This window comes from Echinococcus granulosus (genome assembly GCF_000524195.1).
Source record: "Echinococcus granulosus chromosome Unknown EG_S00055, whole genome shotgun sequence".
NCBI lineage: Eukaryota > Metazoa > Platyhelminthes > Cestoda > Cyclophyllidea > Taeniidae > Echinococcus > Echinococcus granulosus.
This window is the reverse complement of record NW_020170435.1, coordinates 494,387-513,019: the sequence shown is the minus strand read 5'-3', so window position 1 is coordinate 513,019 and position 18,633 is coordinate 494,387. Positions and strand designations below refer to the sequence as shown.

Here is an 18,633-nt window from a genome sequence, read left to right as displayed (position 1 = left end):
GGGACGACCACAGCATCGAGAACAGTTGAATCAGATCAGCGCCTATCTTGACGCTTCCAACGTGTACGGAAGTGAGGATTTTGAGAACTCCCAACTGCGTGACACCCTTTACGATGAAGGCCACCTGCGAGGGGGCATGCCCACCCCCGCAGGGAAGCAGCTCCTCCCCTTCAATATCCGTGGGCAGGTAACCGCTGTCAATACCAATAATTATTTTCACCTAGATGATGCCTATATTGCATTGCTGATGAGTTGCAGATACAAAATTGCCGTCATGTTTCTAGTTGGTAAGATAGGCCTTGGCTCCGTACCACCTACGCTTCTCTCCCACGCATTTATTCCCCAGCTGTCTGTTATATTGCACATGCAATCATGTGATAGTCTAGTCTTAATGTCAAGGGGAGGTGAGAGTCATTAAGTGGAGAGACTTTGCCTTTCCTTTCTAGACGAAGTACAAATCCTCTCATCAGCTAATTGGTTTTGGGGGTGGTGCGATCCGTGGTTTATGAGGAACGGAGTAAGGATGTAAATAGAATCTTTTTTCCACTAATTTACTGGTCTCGGAGAAATTTCCATTCTGAAACAACGAGAGGAAGAGGAAGCAGATGAGCCCGTTCTCACAAGTCTTTCAGTTGCTCCCATTTGTGTCGAGTTGATAAATATGAAGAATATTTGCTTAGCTTTTAGCAAGTGGAGGGTTCTTAGTGAACGATGTCTTCTAAAGTCTGTCACACACATGTACAAACGGACAGACAGGCAGAGGAAGTAGCCTTATGCAACGGCTCAGCACTAGGAGCGTGAGGTAGGAAGCGAGTTATTTACTTGGACTTTATTACCATTGACTAATCGGTCGTCAGACAGTCACTCATTCATTCCCCTGAACTACACAAGAAGGGTAAACATTGGTAAATTGGCTATTCTGTAGAGTGATTGAAAGTGCGTATCCTCCTCCTTGTGATACATCCACGCTTGAGCGATTCCTCGCCAGATGTAAAGCATTTCTGACGTGGTATACTTTATTATTTTAAATCAAACCTTTTCTAAATGTTCTGTAATGCAATTTTTAAAAAAATTTTGTAACGATTGGAGTCTAATAAACTCCTGTTTGCTATTGGTGAAAGTTAACTCGCCTCCTCAGTCCATCAGGTAAAGTGTACTGACGTGAATAAGATGCACTGGTGGAAATTTCTCAAGTACGTAGTTCACACTTTCAGCAAATGACTTCAATTTGTTTCCTAAAGTAGCATTAAAATCTGGTCATTTTCCTCGAATTACCCTGTGTAAATTTCAGCTATTTCTTCAAATGCACATTGTTTTCTTCTAACTGACTACAAAATTACCAAAAAGGTTATTATTTAAATGACTTTTGCACTTCTCACCTAAAAGTTGTGACAGGCAGCTTGGAAATTCGTCTTGCTTCTTTAAATTAACAAACCTAAAGGTCCGAGTTAGAGTGGCAAAAACTTGCCAATTTTACACCAATGGAATTTCGAATATCTTACTAAAATTTATTATATTTAATTTAAGTCTTACTATTAAAGCAGTCACTACCGAAAAAGATCTTATGTTAGGATGTATTTTGTACACATTTTTTCTTTGGATAAACCAGTTTCAATGGCCTTGTTCCCGTGTTAGATTACAAGGTGTTTTTAATTCAAGTACCTCGTTATTTTCCTTTCTGCGTAATGTCTTTCATCCTGTAGGCCATCCCCATTCACTCTGTTCCAACACTCTTTAATTTCTTCAAAACAAAATTTCATGCTTTCAATTCAAGGTGCCCTCCACAGCTTCAGTGTACAACTATTTATTTCCATAATTGGACTGTCTCGAAACATTTTTCCCAGAAGGGTTAGCTTTTATTCTCGAACTCGAAAAAACCAAACAACATTTTAAAAATTTTTATTTTAACATTTTGCAGTCGTCACGTCTTCTCTTTCTCCCAAATAGAAAACTTTCCTGCAAATATGGCATGCTCAGTGAACAGTCTTCATTGGTTACACAAAAGAATTATTACATAGTGCTCCAAACCAACTCTATTTTTGTCTGCTTCATTACCATCGGCAACAATGGAATGTTTCTAGTTTTAAAAGGAGCGTTTATCTCCCTCTTTGTTGTCGAGTTTCCATTTTGGTTTATTTATTACTTCAGCCAGACAAGTAGCCTAACTATTCCCTAAAATGGCCGTCGTAAAAGCCACGGAAGTATGGAAATCCACGTGCTCAGTTCGTGGTAGGCTATAAACACGGTTTGATGGCTGCACCGTCAGGTAAAAGTGCAAGCCACAGGAGCCCCAACAACCCACGTTAAACCTTCAGTAAGACGCTTATCAATTACTATTGCGCAGCTGCCTCAATCTTGGGTTTATTTTTAATTAGACTGCTTTCTTGGTCTTTGGACGGTAGTTGATTCTCTAAGGGCTTCAGAAAATACTCACAGAACCGCCAGGTCATTGAAGATCTAAATTTAATGGTGCATAGTGGCAAGTACGTTGTAATCAAGGTTTTTCTATTGAGCATGGAGAAATCACTGCCCTCCTACTGCACAAAGCCAAACGGCCTTCTAAAATGCTGGTCATTTTAAAGTTGCATACTTTTTGTTATAACGTGTACATGAATGAAGACCCCCTTCTCTGAGTCTTTCGCCTGGGTTTTACTCAACTACCAAATACCAAATAAGGATGACTATCCCAAGTTGGTGTGGCCCTGATAAGCCTCTCTTTTCAGTAGGTATCTTCCAACAGTACTACAAAGGTTTGGTACACAGTCATTTTGGCTCAAATCACTTTCAACCGCCACCAGTGTGAAGATCCAGGTCTTCTTTAATGGCGCAATAAACTGCCAATAAGGCAAACGATTTATTGTTGAAGCAAGAAGGGCTGAAAGGCTATAGACCGTGTTGTCAAGCAGAAGTACAACCTGCGAAGATAGAAGACAATCGCAAGGTAAAACATTTGTTAGGCTGGAGGTTACACGAAATGCGTGTTCGCAGGACTGACTACCCAGGCTGTGGACCGTGCATAAACCACCACCATACTCTGGAGTTTGTAAATATAAATGTGCGGCCGCATTTGTAGCATTTCCGCCACTCAAACGGCCTATTGATGAGTGACTAAATGCCCTATCATATTACTTATGGGAATGAGTAGAGCTCATGCCTCTACTGAACTGGCTGAATCTTACGGGACTGATAGGAATGACCGAATTCGGCTTTTTTCTAGGTGGACTGTCAAGCAGACCCACAACAGGATTTTGTCCCCTGCTTCAAAGCTGGTGATCACCGGAGCAATGAGAATCTCGGGTTGCTATCTATGCACACCATTTGGATGCGGGAACACAATCGCATCGCTGACGAGTTGCGTTCCCTTAATCCTCATTGGTCGGGTGACCGATTGTACCACGAGGCGCGAAAGATAGTTGGAGCCCTAATGCAATCCATCACCTACCGTGTTTGGCTTCCAAAGGTACTGGGTCCACGTGGCATGGAGATGATGGGTGGTGAGACCTATCCAGGTTATGATAGCTCTGTAAATCCAACAATCAGTAATGAGTTTGCCACCGCGGCTTTCCGCTTCGGTCACACTATGGTACCGCCCATCTATTTCCGTCTAAATGAAAACTGGGAGACCATCCCGGAAGGCCATCTACTATTGCACAAAGCATTTTTTGCTCCCGACAAAATGCTCACTGATGGAGGAATGGATCCGATTCTGCGAGGCCTGCTTTTCCACGGCATTCGCGATATTATTAGAAGGCCTTCTCTGAACCCTGAATTAACTGAACGTCTCTTTGCTATGGCACATCAGTTAGCCCTTGATTTGGCCTCCTTGAATATTCAACGTGGACGTGATCATGGCCTACAGCACTATACTAGTTATGCCTACAAGATTTGTGGTCTTGGAAGCTCTGCAGCGCCGGATTCGTTCGAAGATCTCGCTGACAGGATTCGTGATCCGGCTATAAGGGAGGAGTTGCGTGCTATCTACGGTCATCCAGGAAACATAGATCTATTCGTTGGCGGTGTCTTGGAAGATGTGTTACCTGGTGCGCGAATGGGTCCCACATTTGCCTGTATCATAGCTGATCAGTTCAAGCGACTTCGGGCTGGAGATCGACTTTGGTATGAATCACCGGGTCTCTTTACCACGGCTCAACTCGCAGAAATTCGTGACGCGGGTAGTTATTTATCCAGGGTAATCTGTGAAAATGGTGACAATATCACCGAAGTGCCTCTGGATGCATTCATAAGACCGAAGAACCACAAAGACCTAGTTTCTTGCTCTCAAGTACCTAAACTCAACCTTGCTCTCTGGAAGGAATGCCCCTCACTAAGTGGTGCATCCTTCGGTTCATACAGCGATATTGGTATATACTTTGACCAACCACTAAACAGACGCCGAAGAAGTGTACCCTCTGAGGACTCGTGTGAAGCCAAACCACCGGAACCTTTGAGCTTCATGGATGAAGTGGAACAGGAGTTGGAGGCTCGATTGAAGCTGCGAGAACATCAACTGAAACTGGCTGAGCACTAGAATTATTGTCGTAAAAGAAGTGAATAGTTAATGCAAACACAAAAGTTCCTGATTCATTCTGTCTTTTCTTGTCACTTTATATGGGTGTTGCGAAAGTCTCATGAAAATAGTAGGGAGTCATTATTTGCCTGAGGGATTCATCTTCTACAGCCTCTTGCCTTATTTAAGCAGACGGGTAAGATTTCTACTTATATAAACAAAAAGATGGATAGATGGATGCAGAAGAATGCAGGATTCATGGTCGGATAAAATGATTGATAAATGCACCCAGGTTGATTGAATGGATAGAGAATGGATGGTTTCATAGATAGATGAATTGAAGATAGATTGATTCCGAATGGATAAATGGCTACAGGATAGACGGATAAATGGATGGATTAAGGGAGGGATGGATAGATACGAGATGAATGAATGAATGAAGGGATACGTGGTAAAATGATGGATGGATATGAAATGGATAGATTGATGGAAGCAAAACGGACAAACGGAACCAAGTTGGATAATGGATGGAAACATACAGGATGGAAGCATGGATACGAGATGAATGGATTAAAATGGGATGATAAAGTGGATACGGTATATATAGATGGATGGGTGGATATATGGATGGATCCAATTTGGGTGGACGGATACATAATGGATTAGTGGATGCAAGATATCAGAAGCCCTGAAAACTGCCAGTAAGATCAGTGTTTGAAAACAATTTTGGTACAGATATTCAGAATGCCTGTTACCCTGTGTTGACAGATGACAGTTATTAACTGATTCCTATAAACATTCCAACCATCAAAATAGGCATGCTGCACATCAAATGTAGTCCAAAGAGTAGTAACTGGCTACCGGCGTTGCCACCGCCAATGACCTTGAGACATGATGAATGTGTGCAGTGGACAATTTGAGGGGTTCCATTTTCATGTAGACCTTATGATTCATGTTTTTTACTCTTCATCCGTGTTTATTAGGAACTCAGTTATCCTTTTTTCTAATCGATCAATGCGGACGTGGCCTAATATTCCCATCTGCTTTTAGTGTCACATATGTGTGACACGCGGTTTTTTATCACGTTATGCCTACCATTTGTAACAAATTGTGCCACAAACTGCTTATTTAGATTTAAGTTAATCAATTTTAAAAAAGTGAGAAGTTTAAGTAGATTAGGAGGTTATTTTTTCTGGAAAAGGTTTTTCATCATGTACAGCACTTAGATTAGGCAGCCCTACCCACTAAATAGTCAAGATTTTATTTATTTCTGGAAGCTAATAGAAAAGCTATTAGACTAAAACTACAGAAGATTTTAAAGAACATTATGAAGCTTTAAACATCATTACGACATATTTGAAACTTTTTCATGATTTCCCTCTTTACAAGAGATTCAAATGCAAATGAGGGAAAGTGGTTTCTTTAGTCTTTGTTTGAAAAACCGACCAGTAGGGAGAAATTTCTCACGAAACCTAATTACTGCGCTGGTGTAAATTTATGGCTGTTTACAGCCATGCCCCAGTGTGAACAACTAACCAGCAGTGAGAGTAACAAACGCAAAAAGGGTCTAAACCGCCTCCTTTTCCCTCCTCTCCGAAAACAATTAAGTCGTAATTTGACCACTTCTTATTGCGTTCCATTGGCGTTATTATGCCTTCGCCTTAGGTGTCAAGAGGGCCGCCTTTTCCGAACATTTTATGCCTTATCGTGCAGTCCTCCGCCTATTAACTGTTAAGTCATTTCTAAGAGAAAGGAGGGGTAAACGAAATTTTCCACCTATTTCTACCGAATTTTTAGGGTCGTAAAGTTGGCGAATCGTCTCAATTTCCTCCTAAATTTTTCCTTTTTCTTGCAGGATGTTACTTCAGGGGAAATGTGCTTCTACTTCTGCTGGTTCTGCTAGTAGCTCATCTGCTAGCAGAAATGTTACAGTGATTATCTCATCTTCTTTTAAAGATTGCCTATTATCATAGTTGTGTATTAAAAAAGGTGTCACATATGCGTGACGGTGGTAGTGAACGTATTAGTCTAAATTCCACCACCTGACGAATAGGATGTTTTAATGATAGGAGAAATTACAGACTTTCACGTCCGTGTACATGGACACGCATCCTTACACACACGCACACTGCGCACACACACACACCTGTTCTGGAAGTACTCGTGAATGATATAAAAGTTTCCATCCCTGTTGCCGCCAGTCCTGACCTTATCGCACTCTCCCCTCCCTCGCTTCCTTGGTTCTCCCAAATTACCCGATTCTACACCCACCATCGTTTCATCAATAAAGTGGCTGCTGAGAGAGTGGACGAGAGTCAGCGAGCGAGAGGGGGTGAGAGAGGTAGAGAAAGCGAGATTAAAGGCCCGGCACCGGCGTGCAACATACCCGGCTGACCTGGCTATAAATTATTTTCGCTTCTTGCTGGGTCAGTCCTGTGATGATATCAACCTGGCTAGTGCGTAGCTCATGCCTATCCTATGCCATGAATATTTCCCGTTTTGACCCTTCTAAATGCTCCTCCAATTTCGGTGGACGTGGGTCCTTTGAAATTCCTTCATACATCTAATCGGACCATTTAAATGGAGGATTTGGACAAAGTTATCAGATTTGCGGGGTGGACTTTTGGGGATCTTTGAAAAAAAAATAAGTCAAACTGAGGTACACAATCGTCGTATATTGAATAACTCTGAGAAAATCTCAAACCCTTTAACGGATGTGTGTGGATGGGTGGTTTTAGTGGTTTTGCATAGCTGAAAAACTCCAAGAAGTCCTCGACTAGCGTCAACTACGCACAGCCTTCACAACTCAAGCTGCCCTCCTGACAGGAGAGAGCACTGGTGACGAGACCAGCAGAGACACTACTGGTGGCGGAAGAAGCAGTCTCCTTTTCGTAGAATACACCATTCTGATGACGCACCGGTTGAAGGTGTTGAGTAGGCGGTCGTCCATATGTTAAACTGGACCATGTAGGACCAGCATCAAACCCTGTTGATACCCACGGTGTCCTGAATTCTGAAAAGCGATACCAAGGTCGTGGACTCATTGTTGAATAGGGCTGCCATTGGGGCTGTTCTGTGGCTGTACTAATGACAGTTTTAGTAGCACTGCTGGAGGCGTCAATTTCATAGGCCTCCTCGGAGCCACGCAGAGAAGTCTCAAACTCCCTATACGTTGGAGGTGTCAAATATGGCTGAATCATGGCGGGATCTAAACCCTTTTCTTGAAGTTGGCGCTTCAATTTGTAGCGGCGATTTTGGAACCAAATTTTAACCTGTTTGGAAAAAAGAAAAGCAGAAAAAGAAAAAAAGGCAAAACGTCTACTCCGTAAAGAGATAAATAATCTGCAATAGTCTGAGTGAAAGGAAGGAGCAAAGGTGGCTGATGTAATATCCAAAATGCAGAGGAAAAGTGAGATGAGAAGGTGAAAATGAAGGCGGAGCGAGACTGGGAGGAGAAAGCGGATGGGGCAGAAAAAAGGGCAATGCTATCCCCAACCGGCTAACCTAACATTGGGTAATAAAAATTTCCTTCCCCTCGGGGCGTTTTCTTCATTAGACGTCTGGATAGCATTTAACATCCCCATAATTAATGCCACATCACCCAAATACTGAATGATAATAAAATACACCTGTATTCTTGAATATAATTGTGTCAAATGTAGCCTTAGAATTGCCTCCAGCTCTATGATCACCAGGTTTGGGATCAGAGAAGGGACATGGAGGACGGGGAGGCGAGAAAAAGTGTGGAAGTGCCACACATTCCACCTTATTGATGTTGTCAATAAATTATTCATGGGAACTACAAGCTTTGGTGTCTTTCTTTCGCCCAACACCTCATGGAATAGAGAATTTAAAAGTGCACCCCAATATACCCATTCTCCCGCCACCTCCTCCAACAGATATAAAATAAATGGAGATAATGCTCCTGGAAGTGACCACATTGATCCAAAATGGGCATATTTTGGTGGTAAGAGGTAGTAAAAAATGAAGCGATGATAAAAATCGTGTGCGTTCTGCACAGAAAAGGGGTAGACTAGAATGGAGTGACAAATATGAGGCGGAATGAGGCGATATGATGGTAACACCTGTTGGAGGGTCTTTTAAAGGGCCTATCCCTCTCTGTCACTACGGATGGACGCAGTACAACCGAGCAGTCATGCATTTATCCAAAAGTTTACATCTGTGATTATTCATGCGATAACGCTGGTGTAAACTCATGTGAAGCAACTGTCCACCTGCTCCGAGAGATGCCACTTACCCTTACGTGATTAATTCCAACAGTCTTACATTAGATCCGCCATCTCCTTCTCTTTCCATGATGGATTTTGCTATCTCCCCAACTGGGTAATCAGTAATATCGACCCTGCTGGATGTCGCAGCATGTGTCAAAGTTGTTAATCATTTGGACGGCCTGACTGCATGCCTCATTGACATATCGGTTGACAGGAGGAGGGATGGATTGTTGATGCAAGTCAAGACCACACATGTTATTACAGATAGGCTGATTTTACTCCCGGATTCTGTCAATCAGTTAGGCAGACAGATAGTAGGAAGGTTGGTAGTGCGAAAAGATGTAAGGGCGAAAACGGTCAGTAACATGGATGGGACGTCGGCGATATTAGGAATAGACTTCTATAGTTTAACAAATGGTTGGGAGACTTTATGATCTAGTGTGGAAATCTTTTGGTCTAGTCACATCCACCGACACAGAGACAGAGGGAAGGGGGAAAAGACAGCCAATTTTTTTGTTTTTCTAAGGTCAAACAGGCAGCCCATTTGAATGAGCAAATAGATCTGCAATCGGTATTATTTGTTCGCAAATAGACCAGTAAACTTTACACTCCTAGGTATGAGTAGTGGTGGTGGTGACAATGGAATGAGAGATGGAGCGTGGATGGAATGTCAATAAATGCAAAGGTCGTTTACTCACCCGAATACCCACCTATCCGCACCCAACTGCCCTCCTCCTACCGGCTTAAAAAACCTTCGAAACGCCTTCCCCCACCGCCGTTTTTTTAGCTCGTTTTCATCACAATTGAACCAGTTACTCCATCTTTTGGGACGGTTTATTTTTTTTACAAGTCTAAAAATACCTACTTTTTTCAAATCCGGTAGGCGGCATCATTCTCGCGTTTAAACAAAACCGCTGTAAAAAGTCAATTTTGTTCTGTAAACTGACCTGTTGTGAAGACATCTTCAATTGTAGCGCCAGCTGCTCCCGATCCGGAGCCGAGAGGTAGCGCTGTAGATTAAATCGCTTCTCCAATTCGTAGACTTGGGTCTGGGAAAAGAGAATACGAGGTTTTCGTTTTGAGGTGGATCGAAAGGGTGGATGTGGAGCGGTGGATTTGCGGCGTTGTTGTGATAGGCCTCCACCGCCTGTTGCGGAGACATCTTTTAGCTCTGTAATCTCTTCTTCCACCTCCTCCTGCTCCTCTTCTTCGTCGTTTTCATGTTCCTCCTCCTCATCTCCCTCATCGTCATCGCCGCCTTCGCCCTCCTCCACCTCGTCTCCAATCATAGTCTCATCGTTGTGATAGTTGTGGGACTTATTTAAGCAAGGCGGTTGAGCTATTGGCAGGTACTGAATCTCTAAATAGAAGATGACCTCCTACACTAGAAGGTGTTTGTAAATTCACTGAAACATTTGTTGAAATAAAGATAATTAGCGTCAAACTAGAAGTTATGAACATTTAAAGAAATTGAGTGAAAATTGGAGTGGGTTAGAGCTCTCCCCTTTTGCTTACCTTACCACGCCATGTCATGTAGTTACAACTGTTTTACTGAAGCGTCCAAATTCCTGCACCCCATAAAAGTGCATTCTTAATGAATTTCCTAACAAAACCACCAAAATTTAGGAAAAAATTGGTAAAATTTGAGGAGATCAATCAATAATACATTATTTTGCCCTGAGGAGAAAAGTGGAAGGCGGAGCGGGGTGGGGTGGAGGAGAGGGAATGGAAAGCGGTAACTCTCAAATCACTGCGATAATGAAATGTATCTAAATGACTTCATGATACAATTAAAACTAGGAGAAAAATATTCCTATCTTTTCTCCCTCCCAGGTTCATACAGCAAGTTATTTGACCTTACTGGTTAAGTTTGAACAAGACAAATGAGCCATGAGGGTATGAAAGAATAGCTAACCTTGTTTGCTTTCGTTTGCGCTGGCGAATGATGAAGTGACGCGTTCGTTGATAGCATCAAAGTTAATCCCACCGATACTATCAAGAGTGGAATGATAGCCTGGAGAGGAGATCGACGGTCCCCAGAATTGTGTCTGTGGTTGGTGTAGCTGATGCAGTGATTGTTGTGAGTCGAAAGCAACATGATCAGTGGTGGAGAACCAGTCACACCGACTGTAGTAATTCATGGTTAGGTAGTGTATAGCACTTCAACCTAGTGTGCTATTTATATGGCCACGAGGACTGGTCGAGGTTGCCTATTGGCTAACCTTACCTCCCATCCACTATGCGTGCAATGCCTGCATATGTGTACACGCACACAGACCTGCACCATAAACGGCCAAGTAACTAACAGAACCTAGTCGCCATAAAACTCACAATTTTTGCTGCCACCTTCTCTGACGCCTCCTCGCTCGGCCTCCCCCGAAACCTCCCTCCCCCTCTACAATCCATCCGAAGATTAGCTAGCCAATCAGAAAGGGCTGGGAAGCGCTTTTAATGCAAAAGCGAGAAAATAAGCCTGTGCAGTTACGGGAGACACCCACGCAAAAATAATGTTATCCCACGCATTCGCGACATAGGTAATTAATGTCTGCAATCACAATAAAAAGTGGAGGAAGAGCACTTTAAAAGTGCATATAATTTGTATTCGTTGGATGAGTGACTAATGATTCTCTGCTTCTATAAGAAAACTGATCTTCTAACGCCCACTAAAGCGACCAAATTGACCAGTTAAGTCGGGTATGGCGGGGCTCTATCAAGATTGCCCCTAAAATCTATGGGGAACTGTAGGGCTGGAGTCTTTCCTACAGCGGTAATTAACCATACCAGTAGGAAGGGAAATTTATTACGAAGTGACGGCTGTATTTTTATATGGAAGTACAATCCTTGAAGACTTAAGACCTCACATGGTTATACATTTAGAAGTTGAGGGCATGGAAAGAAAAAATTGGAGTGGGAATTTTTAAAAGTCAAGAAAGAAAGGAAAAGGGAATAATGTACATCCGCTTAACGCAAAGACCTCAAAGAGTTGCCAATTATTACAGCGCAAATGCCTTATTGTTATACTAAAGGACTTTTTTATTTTCATCTCTTTAAAAGTTATGCAAAAAATGGAAATTAACTTTAACTTTTCCTTGGACCAATAAGATGGAAATACTGTTTTCTTGTTCAAGACTCATCAAAATGTTCATGATTTTGTGCAATAAGCATTTATAATAAACTATATAAGAACTTACGTCCCATATTTGTAACAAATGATCATTCGATGATGACCGGAATCTATGGAGAATCACACAGAAAAGTACAAGAAATGGGAAAAACGTTGAAGTGTGAAACAAGATACCACTAAGATATAATTAATTTGATTTAAAGGAATTAAAGTTATGGAAACAGTTGGATAAAAAAAGGTAGTATTGTATTGAAATGTGCTAGTTGTTTTGGTGGGAAAACTGGTGGTCACTTTATAAAAGGCAATCAAGCAAGGTCACGAGGTAAAGGATTCACTTTGGTGAAGACAAACTAGAAATCTCAAAGCTGTGGGTTTTTAAGAAGAATTTTTTGATTCCTTGCAAACTTGCCGGGGTGAAGATTTGAAGCTTGGTCATAAAAATAAAACGTTGTCCTACTTTTGCTCTTTTTTTCAATTTAAATCAGATACCACTTAAAATTGTGCTTCTCTAGGCCTACTGATTCGTTAATTTAAACAAATGCAAGAGGTTCAAGCCGATTAAGACCATTTTCGACATAATGTGACCACTCTGTTCGACTGCGTGATATTCAAAATTGGCTTCCAAATCGAGAGAGATTTTATCGCTCTGCGCGTGTTCGCAAATTTATATGAAGCTGTCTATGGAAATTCTCTTAAGAGATATCCCATTATTCGAAATTTGGGATCATTCACTATCTATGACCCTCTTTCAACGAGATTCGAGTTTGCTGCAAAATCAAAGATTAGTGTTGTCTGCCTTCGAAGCTGCTCATCGTCTCCAATTGAATGTGATTGAAGTCCATTTGGGAGGTGTATTTCTCGACATCTTTTTGTTGAGGAGAGCGCGAACGAGCTTTCACCCAACTTTGGATTGAGATTACCAGAAACTACCTGTCTGTATACAGGAATGAATGCAATTCCTGTTTATTTTAAAGCCATGAAACACTAGTTTCCTTTCATTCACTCTTACCTTCCACCCATCCAAGTGATCAAGCTATTGGTAAATGTGAATGCCAGGAAAGGATGGACATGAGCTGGTGCCTAAAAATACATAAGCAGAGGAATATGGAAGATGAGGTAGGCTAGCACCACTCTTCCATCACACCTAAGCTGTAGCTGTCTTGCGCCAATAGAGAACGGGCCTTCTTTTTACAAACTCACTAATCCTAATTATCTCGAGAGAAAGAATCTTTTGATCCACTCTTAGGATGTACTTTTACATCCTATCCCCGTCACAATATGTAATTCTCATTTGCCGATGTGGTTCTTAGTGAAAATATGGGTTTGCAATCCACATACACGAGGCAGGTAAAGACTTTTGGTGGAGTTAGGCTTGATGGCTGAGGTGGAATCAGAGTTTCGAGAAGCGCGATGCTGATGCATCCAAGTCTGTGTAGAAATCACTTCCTGCCTTCAGCATCCGTGGACATGTGGCTTCAAGGATGCTCCACCCGTGGTGACGAGACAGCTCTTTTGAGGCCTTCTTAATCCATATAAATGGTAAGAAACCACCATGTAAATGCAATTAGTCATATTTGGCTAGAAAAACAAGCCACTTCAAAGACAGGCAACCACTTGGTCTTTCACTCTCTTTGTACCAGGAAAAGGCACTGGTATTAACACTTAGCCACTAAAATCAGGTCTCGTTGAGGGAGGATTATATGATATTTTTTTGAAAAATTATGCGGACAACACCATGTACATTTACGAATATGCACAGAGTAACAAAACTCCTCTGGGTGTAGGAGAGAAATTCGGCTATCATATCGTGGAATGGAGTGACCTCGATGTGTCCGAAAATCGTGATTTTAGACTTTCAACCGCCATCCTTGTTTGATTAAGCGAATTGGCGGGTGTGACAAAGTGCAGCTTTGAAGCACCGATTGAATTTAAATGAGAAGGGAATAAAATGAAGAGGAATGTCTTTGTTTTTATGCAGATCTGCCAGTGTTAAGTATTAGCTAATTTATTCGTTTGAACTTTTTCCATCTGATCTTGTGGTTTGATATCCAGTGTGATTACATAGAGGTATATTGCTGCAGTCTTTAAGAGCGCTTGACCTTATATGCGTGTCTTTTATATAACTAACCCCCTGAGGTTATGTTTGTTTACCACATAAACCAAGCAGCTAGGTTTCATGGGCCGAGACATTTACCCGGCCTGGGTATTCATGGGAGCGCTTTATCCCCGCTTCTTAATGATGACTCACGTAAACTCCATATATAAACAGGCGCCTATTCTATGGCACAATTAAATTGACTGCTTTGCCAGGCAGAATTTTTCTCCAAACTGCAACATCTGTCACTTTATTCAAGTACCTAACAATCCTGTATCCATTGTTCGAGCCATTTATTCATCCCATTTCCAACCATCTAGCCTGCATCCATCCATCCTGTATCCAACTATCCATCCACCCATCAACAAATGACGCCTGGCACAGTCTGGTGACTAGTGCTGGGTGAATGTATGTGTGTGCAAATCTCTCTCCTTACGTGCGCGTGTGTGTGTGTGTGGACAGATGGTTTTGTGCACACAAACTGACTCTGCGAAAGTGACCTTTCTGTTTGCCTTTACGACTTTCCTCCCAACTCCAAAAAGTGTCTGGCTCTTTTACGTTTTATCCGTCAGATAAACACCAAACCCAATCCTTTGTTGGTGGTCGAATTCACAGGGATAACGCGCCAAAGGTAAAGGTCAAGATGTGTAGTGGAAATTAATTGTCTGTGGACAAACGTTGCGGGTGGTTTAGTAATTCTTTGCCCTATGATATTATCACTGTCTTAGTGCCTGTATTATCTGCAATTTTAATGTTGAGTGATATTTAATGGTCCTCTTTCAGAATGAAACTTAACACGAAATAGTTTGTGTTGAAAATAAAGAGTTAGCTAGAAGTAACATCTAATTTGGTGTAACCTTCTCAAAAATGTCAAAAATTTTTGATGACGATGTAAGTTCTTTCCACAAATAGCTTTAGATTTAAATCGAAACACACATATTTGGAGTAAAGCGGGGAACTAGATAAGGAGGGAAAGTTGAGTCAGTAATATTTGTACATAACTATCTATAAATGTCACAAGTGAGTTTAGGCAAAGTTATATTAGATTGACTATCTCTGAATATTTTACTAAATAAACATTTGGCGACCCTGACCTTGCGTTTCCTTTGCTTAACTGAATTGAACCTTATAATAGCTTCAACGATGATGCAATAGAACTCGTATCTACACACTTAGAAAGCCTAAAAACTATTAACTATGCATTTGTTGGTCTTGTTTAATCAAAATTTTGCATCAGAATGCTGGCACAACGCAAAACTTTGCGTTGCAATTAAAAGACGAGAGAAACCCTTCCTTACGTTATCTTTAGGCAATTGCAGCTCGCTATAAAGCGTTAGCTAGCTCTTACCAAATTTTCTTTTAAACGGGTCACCCACCGACGCAGTCTGTCTAGCCAAGGGCATGTTGTTTTGAAATTCCATGATATGACTTTACTGAATCTTTTGTCGCTCCTCTCCCCCCGGTCGTTCAGTTTCTGTAAAGGTCCACGACGGCCGATATGGTGGGAGTGACTACGGAACTCGTTGGAGATGCGAATCTCAAGTAGAAGGATACATTGACAACAAACATGCCCTAAATATGGTACCCAGTGGTCCAAATTCTTTAGCCATCACCTTGACGGCGTAGCCTTTGTGGCCATCGTCTGCGGTCTCGTGGTCGCCTTCATTGCATTTTCGGGAGTAACTAGGACGCTTCGAAAGCATTCTGTCACGTTACTCCTAGCCTTTCCGGAATTTAGTGAAAGTAAGAACTTTTCCAAGCTGCACACCCACACACTCATATATCTGCTGTTTATTTTATGGAGAAAAGTAGTGCATTTAGTGCGCAAAAACACACTTTTTGTGGGTGATTCATGACCACTAAACACCATCTTTAGTGCCATCGTTTGGTGGACAACACCCCAGCTTGATAGCCCAAATTCAATACATGTGTGTATATAATGAGAAAATTGGGCAGTTTTGTTGAAAATCTTTCCACATATTAGTAACATCTCCGAAAAAGAAGTAAAAAATTCCTAAAAGACGTTATGGCACTTTGGTAAATTCTTACAGAAGGTAGACTCACTTCCATAAAAAATTAGAAACAACTTCACATATATTCATGATTGACATTTCTCACAGGTGACTGAATGACTTCAACTGGGATCTTCTAACTCCATACAATTTTATACAATTTCAGGGCGTGTCAGCAAAAACCTCATCTCCTAAGGCTATGTGAACATGGGGGATTGTGGAAAGAAAGTTCTTTTTTGTAGCCTTGCAAGACAAGGTACGACCTCATTCTTCACACCTCATACCACCACAAAACTGACCTTTGGAGGGATATGCACTTTACATAGGACGGAAGGGAGATATTGCCTCATCCCTATCCTCACTATTTTCGCGTGGCGATATTTTATGATTATCACCTTTCCTTGACAATGGTACAAGAGAATGTGCAGAGAAAATGCAAACGAGAATGTACATTTGGGAAGCAAAAATAAAAAAGAGTGAAAGGCACCTGAGGGCAGGAGCATTTGTTCCTCCTAGTGACAATATGTTTCATACAGGTGGAAGTAACAGCCAGGATTTGGCGTCTCAGGAAAGGATTACAGATTAATCGTTTGAAAGGTGATTATCTTGACATTGAGTTTAGCCTGCACTCTACACCTTGGCCGAAGTGCAGTGCGCAAGTCCTTGGAGAGCCCCTAGCAGACCGCAAAAAGGGCAACGGAGAGCAGAATGAAGACTTTGATTATCTAAACAGAAAAAGATTAATAAAGTACAAACAAAGTGTCTCATTCTTAACATGGCGAAGTATAATAAGAAAAAAAGGCAAGAAATATGTGTATACTCCATATTTTCACCGGTACCTGTTCGATCTTTTCTATTTAAACCAGCCCAACAGATTGTAATACATTTTCTACTAAAATAAAATCAGTAGCATTTTTTGCGTGAAATTACGAAGGAACTGACTGTGAAACGAAGTTGATTAAGTCGTTGGCCCTTGGGAGGGTATACATTTTTCTATTTTATGACATCCTGACAAGGTGTGACTTATGAACTGGCGTTTTTAGGCGTAGACATGGATTCTGTCGAGCTCGAAACCAGAGAAATTCAGTGAACAATACCCTAATAGAGATGGCGTGTACGTGCTAGGCGGCTAGCTGAATAGGAGACACTAAGGACGAGACAATCAGCAGTTGCATTTTTGCTTACTTATGCTATCTGATTGACCTTGGCCTTAGTAGTAGGCATTAGTACACTTAAAGAACATTTGTACGTGATATCAGTCATGCATGCGGGACCTGATCGGGATTCTGACCGCAAAGAGAGAGGGAATCCTCCAGATGGGAACGTGTTTGGTACGTGGAGTTTTAGACATTCCCAGCACTTTTCCATATTTTTCCCAAAAAAGGATTCGTGTCGTTTAGACTGTTTAGTGACTGATGAAATACCTAGTGACAAGAAAATTGCCTCATTCACCTCTTACAATATTCCTTCCAGCGCCTCCTTGTCTCGGCATTTATAGCAGACTACCACATGATCGGGTAGGATGCAGAACCATTGGTTTGAGATATAAAGGAGAAATGGTATACTAGATCATTTCTTGCCTTCTAGAGAGGAAATTCTATCTTTTTTTCCAGGGAAAGAATGTGGAGTTTGTAGCAAATAAGATTGAAAACAGGCACTTCGAAAGGTTACTTTTCCAATGAACTCCGCTGGTAAGCAGCAAGAGACGTACAACAAAATCCTCCCCGATTTTTTAACCGGAATCAACATAAAGCCTTCAATAGTGGAAGTCTTTATTGGCCATCCAAGTGGTTCTGCGCGTAGGCTGTCTGATTGGTGGACACCTGAGGTTAGCCTTTTTGAGTGGCCGATCATGGGCGTGGACGATAGCGCAAGTTTTGAGATATGCGGAAATCTGACGCTCGAAAAATCAACTTCTGGGGCATTGAAACAGAACCAATATAGCCAAAATCCCATTGTCAGAAGCAAAAGTCTGTATTGTTAAAAACGTTTTCCTGCTACAAAGCTTTACTCCTCTACCTCCCCTTGGGGGTCACCTTCCATGCCATCTTCGGGGTCACACTCCTTTATTTCAGCTATCATAAGGCACCAGTAGAACAATTTAAATATTATTAAGGAGACAGAAAAGAGACTCCTTACGGTGAGCAACCGACGGGTTCTACTATCAGGACTGTATCATGTAGATTTTGGCGGATCCAGGAATTACTTCCTCTTGGTGCAAATCTACCGACCGCATACTTTCACCTTTCGGTTTGCGTTGTACAAGCGTAGCTGCCTAATAGCTGATTTCCTCTGGGTTAATTTCAGCGTCTTTAATGTCAGGTCAGGTAAATTTCAAGTACTTTTTGCAGTCCATCCAATGTCGTCTCTACCATGGCATTGTCGTGATCGCCAAAAACGTGGGCATACCTTCGAAGTGGGGTGCACAAGTCCACCTCCATGACGTTTCATGATGTTGAGACTAGCAGACTACCGTCAAAAGTGTCACCTAGCTAAAGTCGGGGAGGGACAGGCGTGGAGGTAGTGGAGACTAGTGGAGCTCGGGAAATAGATCTTGAGGAATCCACTCTTCATTTCCCTGTCTTAAAGGTTCCTCCACAGTATGAAAGAAGTTGTTTACTTTCTTTTTTAAGACAAAAAAGTGAAGCTGACAGTAATGACAC

General features: G+C 41.8%; 3 protein-coding genes across 3 annotated transcripts in view; 2 read left to right on the top strand and 1 right to left on the bottom strand. All coding sequences in view use genetic code 11, as the record gives it.

Annotated features, from left to right (window-relative positions):
* The window catches only part of EGR_06372 (Peroxidasin), a gene marked incomplete at both ends in the record, with an annotated part of 3,486 nt that extends 2,764 nt beyond the window's left edge, over positions 1-722 (top strand). Inside the window, one exon of the mRNA XM_024495621.1 lies at positions 688-722. Coding sequence (XP_024350019.1) covers positions 688-722 — 35 coding nt within the window. The remainder of the gene's footprint in view (positions 1-687) is intronic.
* A 2,585-nt stretch (positions 723-3,307) lies between these two features.
* EGR_06371 (Peroxidasin) lies at positions 3,308-4,528 on the top strand (the record flags this gene model as incomplete). The annotated part of the gene is made up of 1 exon (XM_024495620.1): positions 3,308-4,528. The coding sequence occupies one exon, from the start codon at positions 3,308-3,310 to the stop codon at positions 4,526-4,528; it is 1,221 nt and encodes a 406-aa protein (XP_024350018.1).
* A 2,765-nt stretch (positions 4,529-7,293) lies between these two features.
* Positions 7,294-10,880, bottom strand: EGR_06370 (Homeobox protein Nkx-2.3; the record flags this gene model as incomplete). Its single annotated transcript, XM_024495619.1, has 3 exons — positions 7,294-7,779; positions 9,687-10,099; positions 10,655-10,880. The coding sequence occupies 3 exons, from the start codon at positions 10,878-10,880 to the stop codon at positions 7,294-7,296; spliced, it is 1,125 nt and encodes a 374-aa protein (XP_024350017.1).
* Between the last annotated feature and the right edge of the window lie 7,753 nt (positions 10,881-18,633).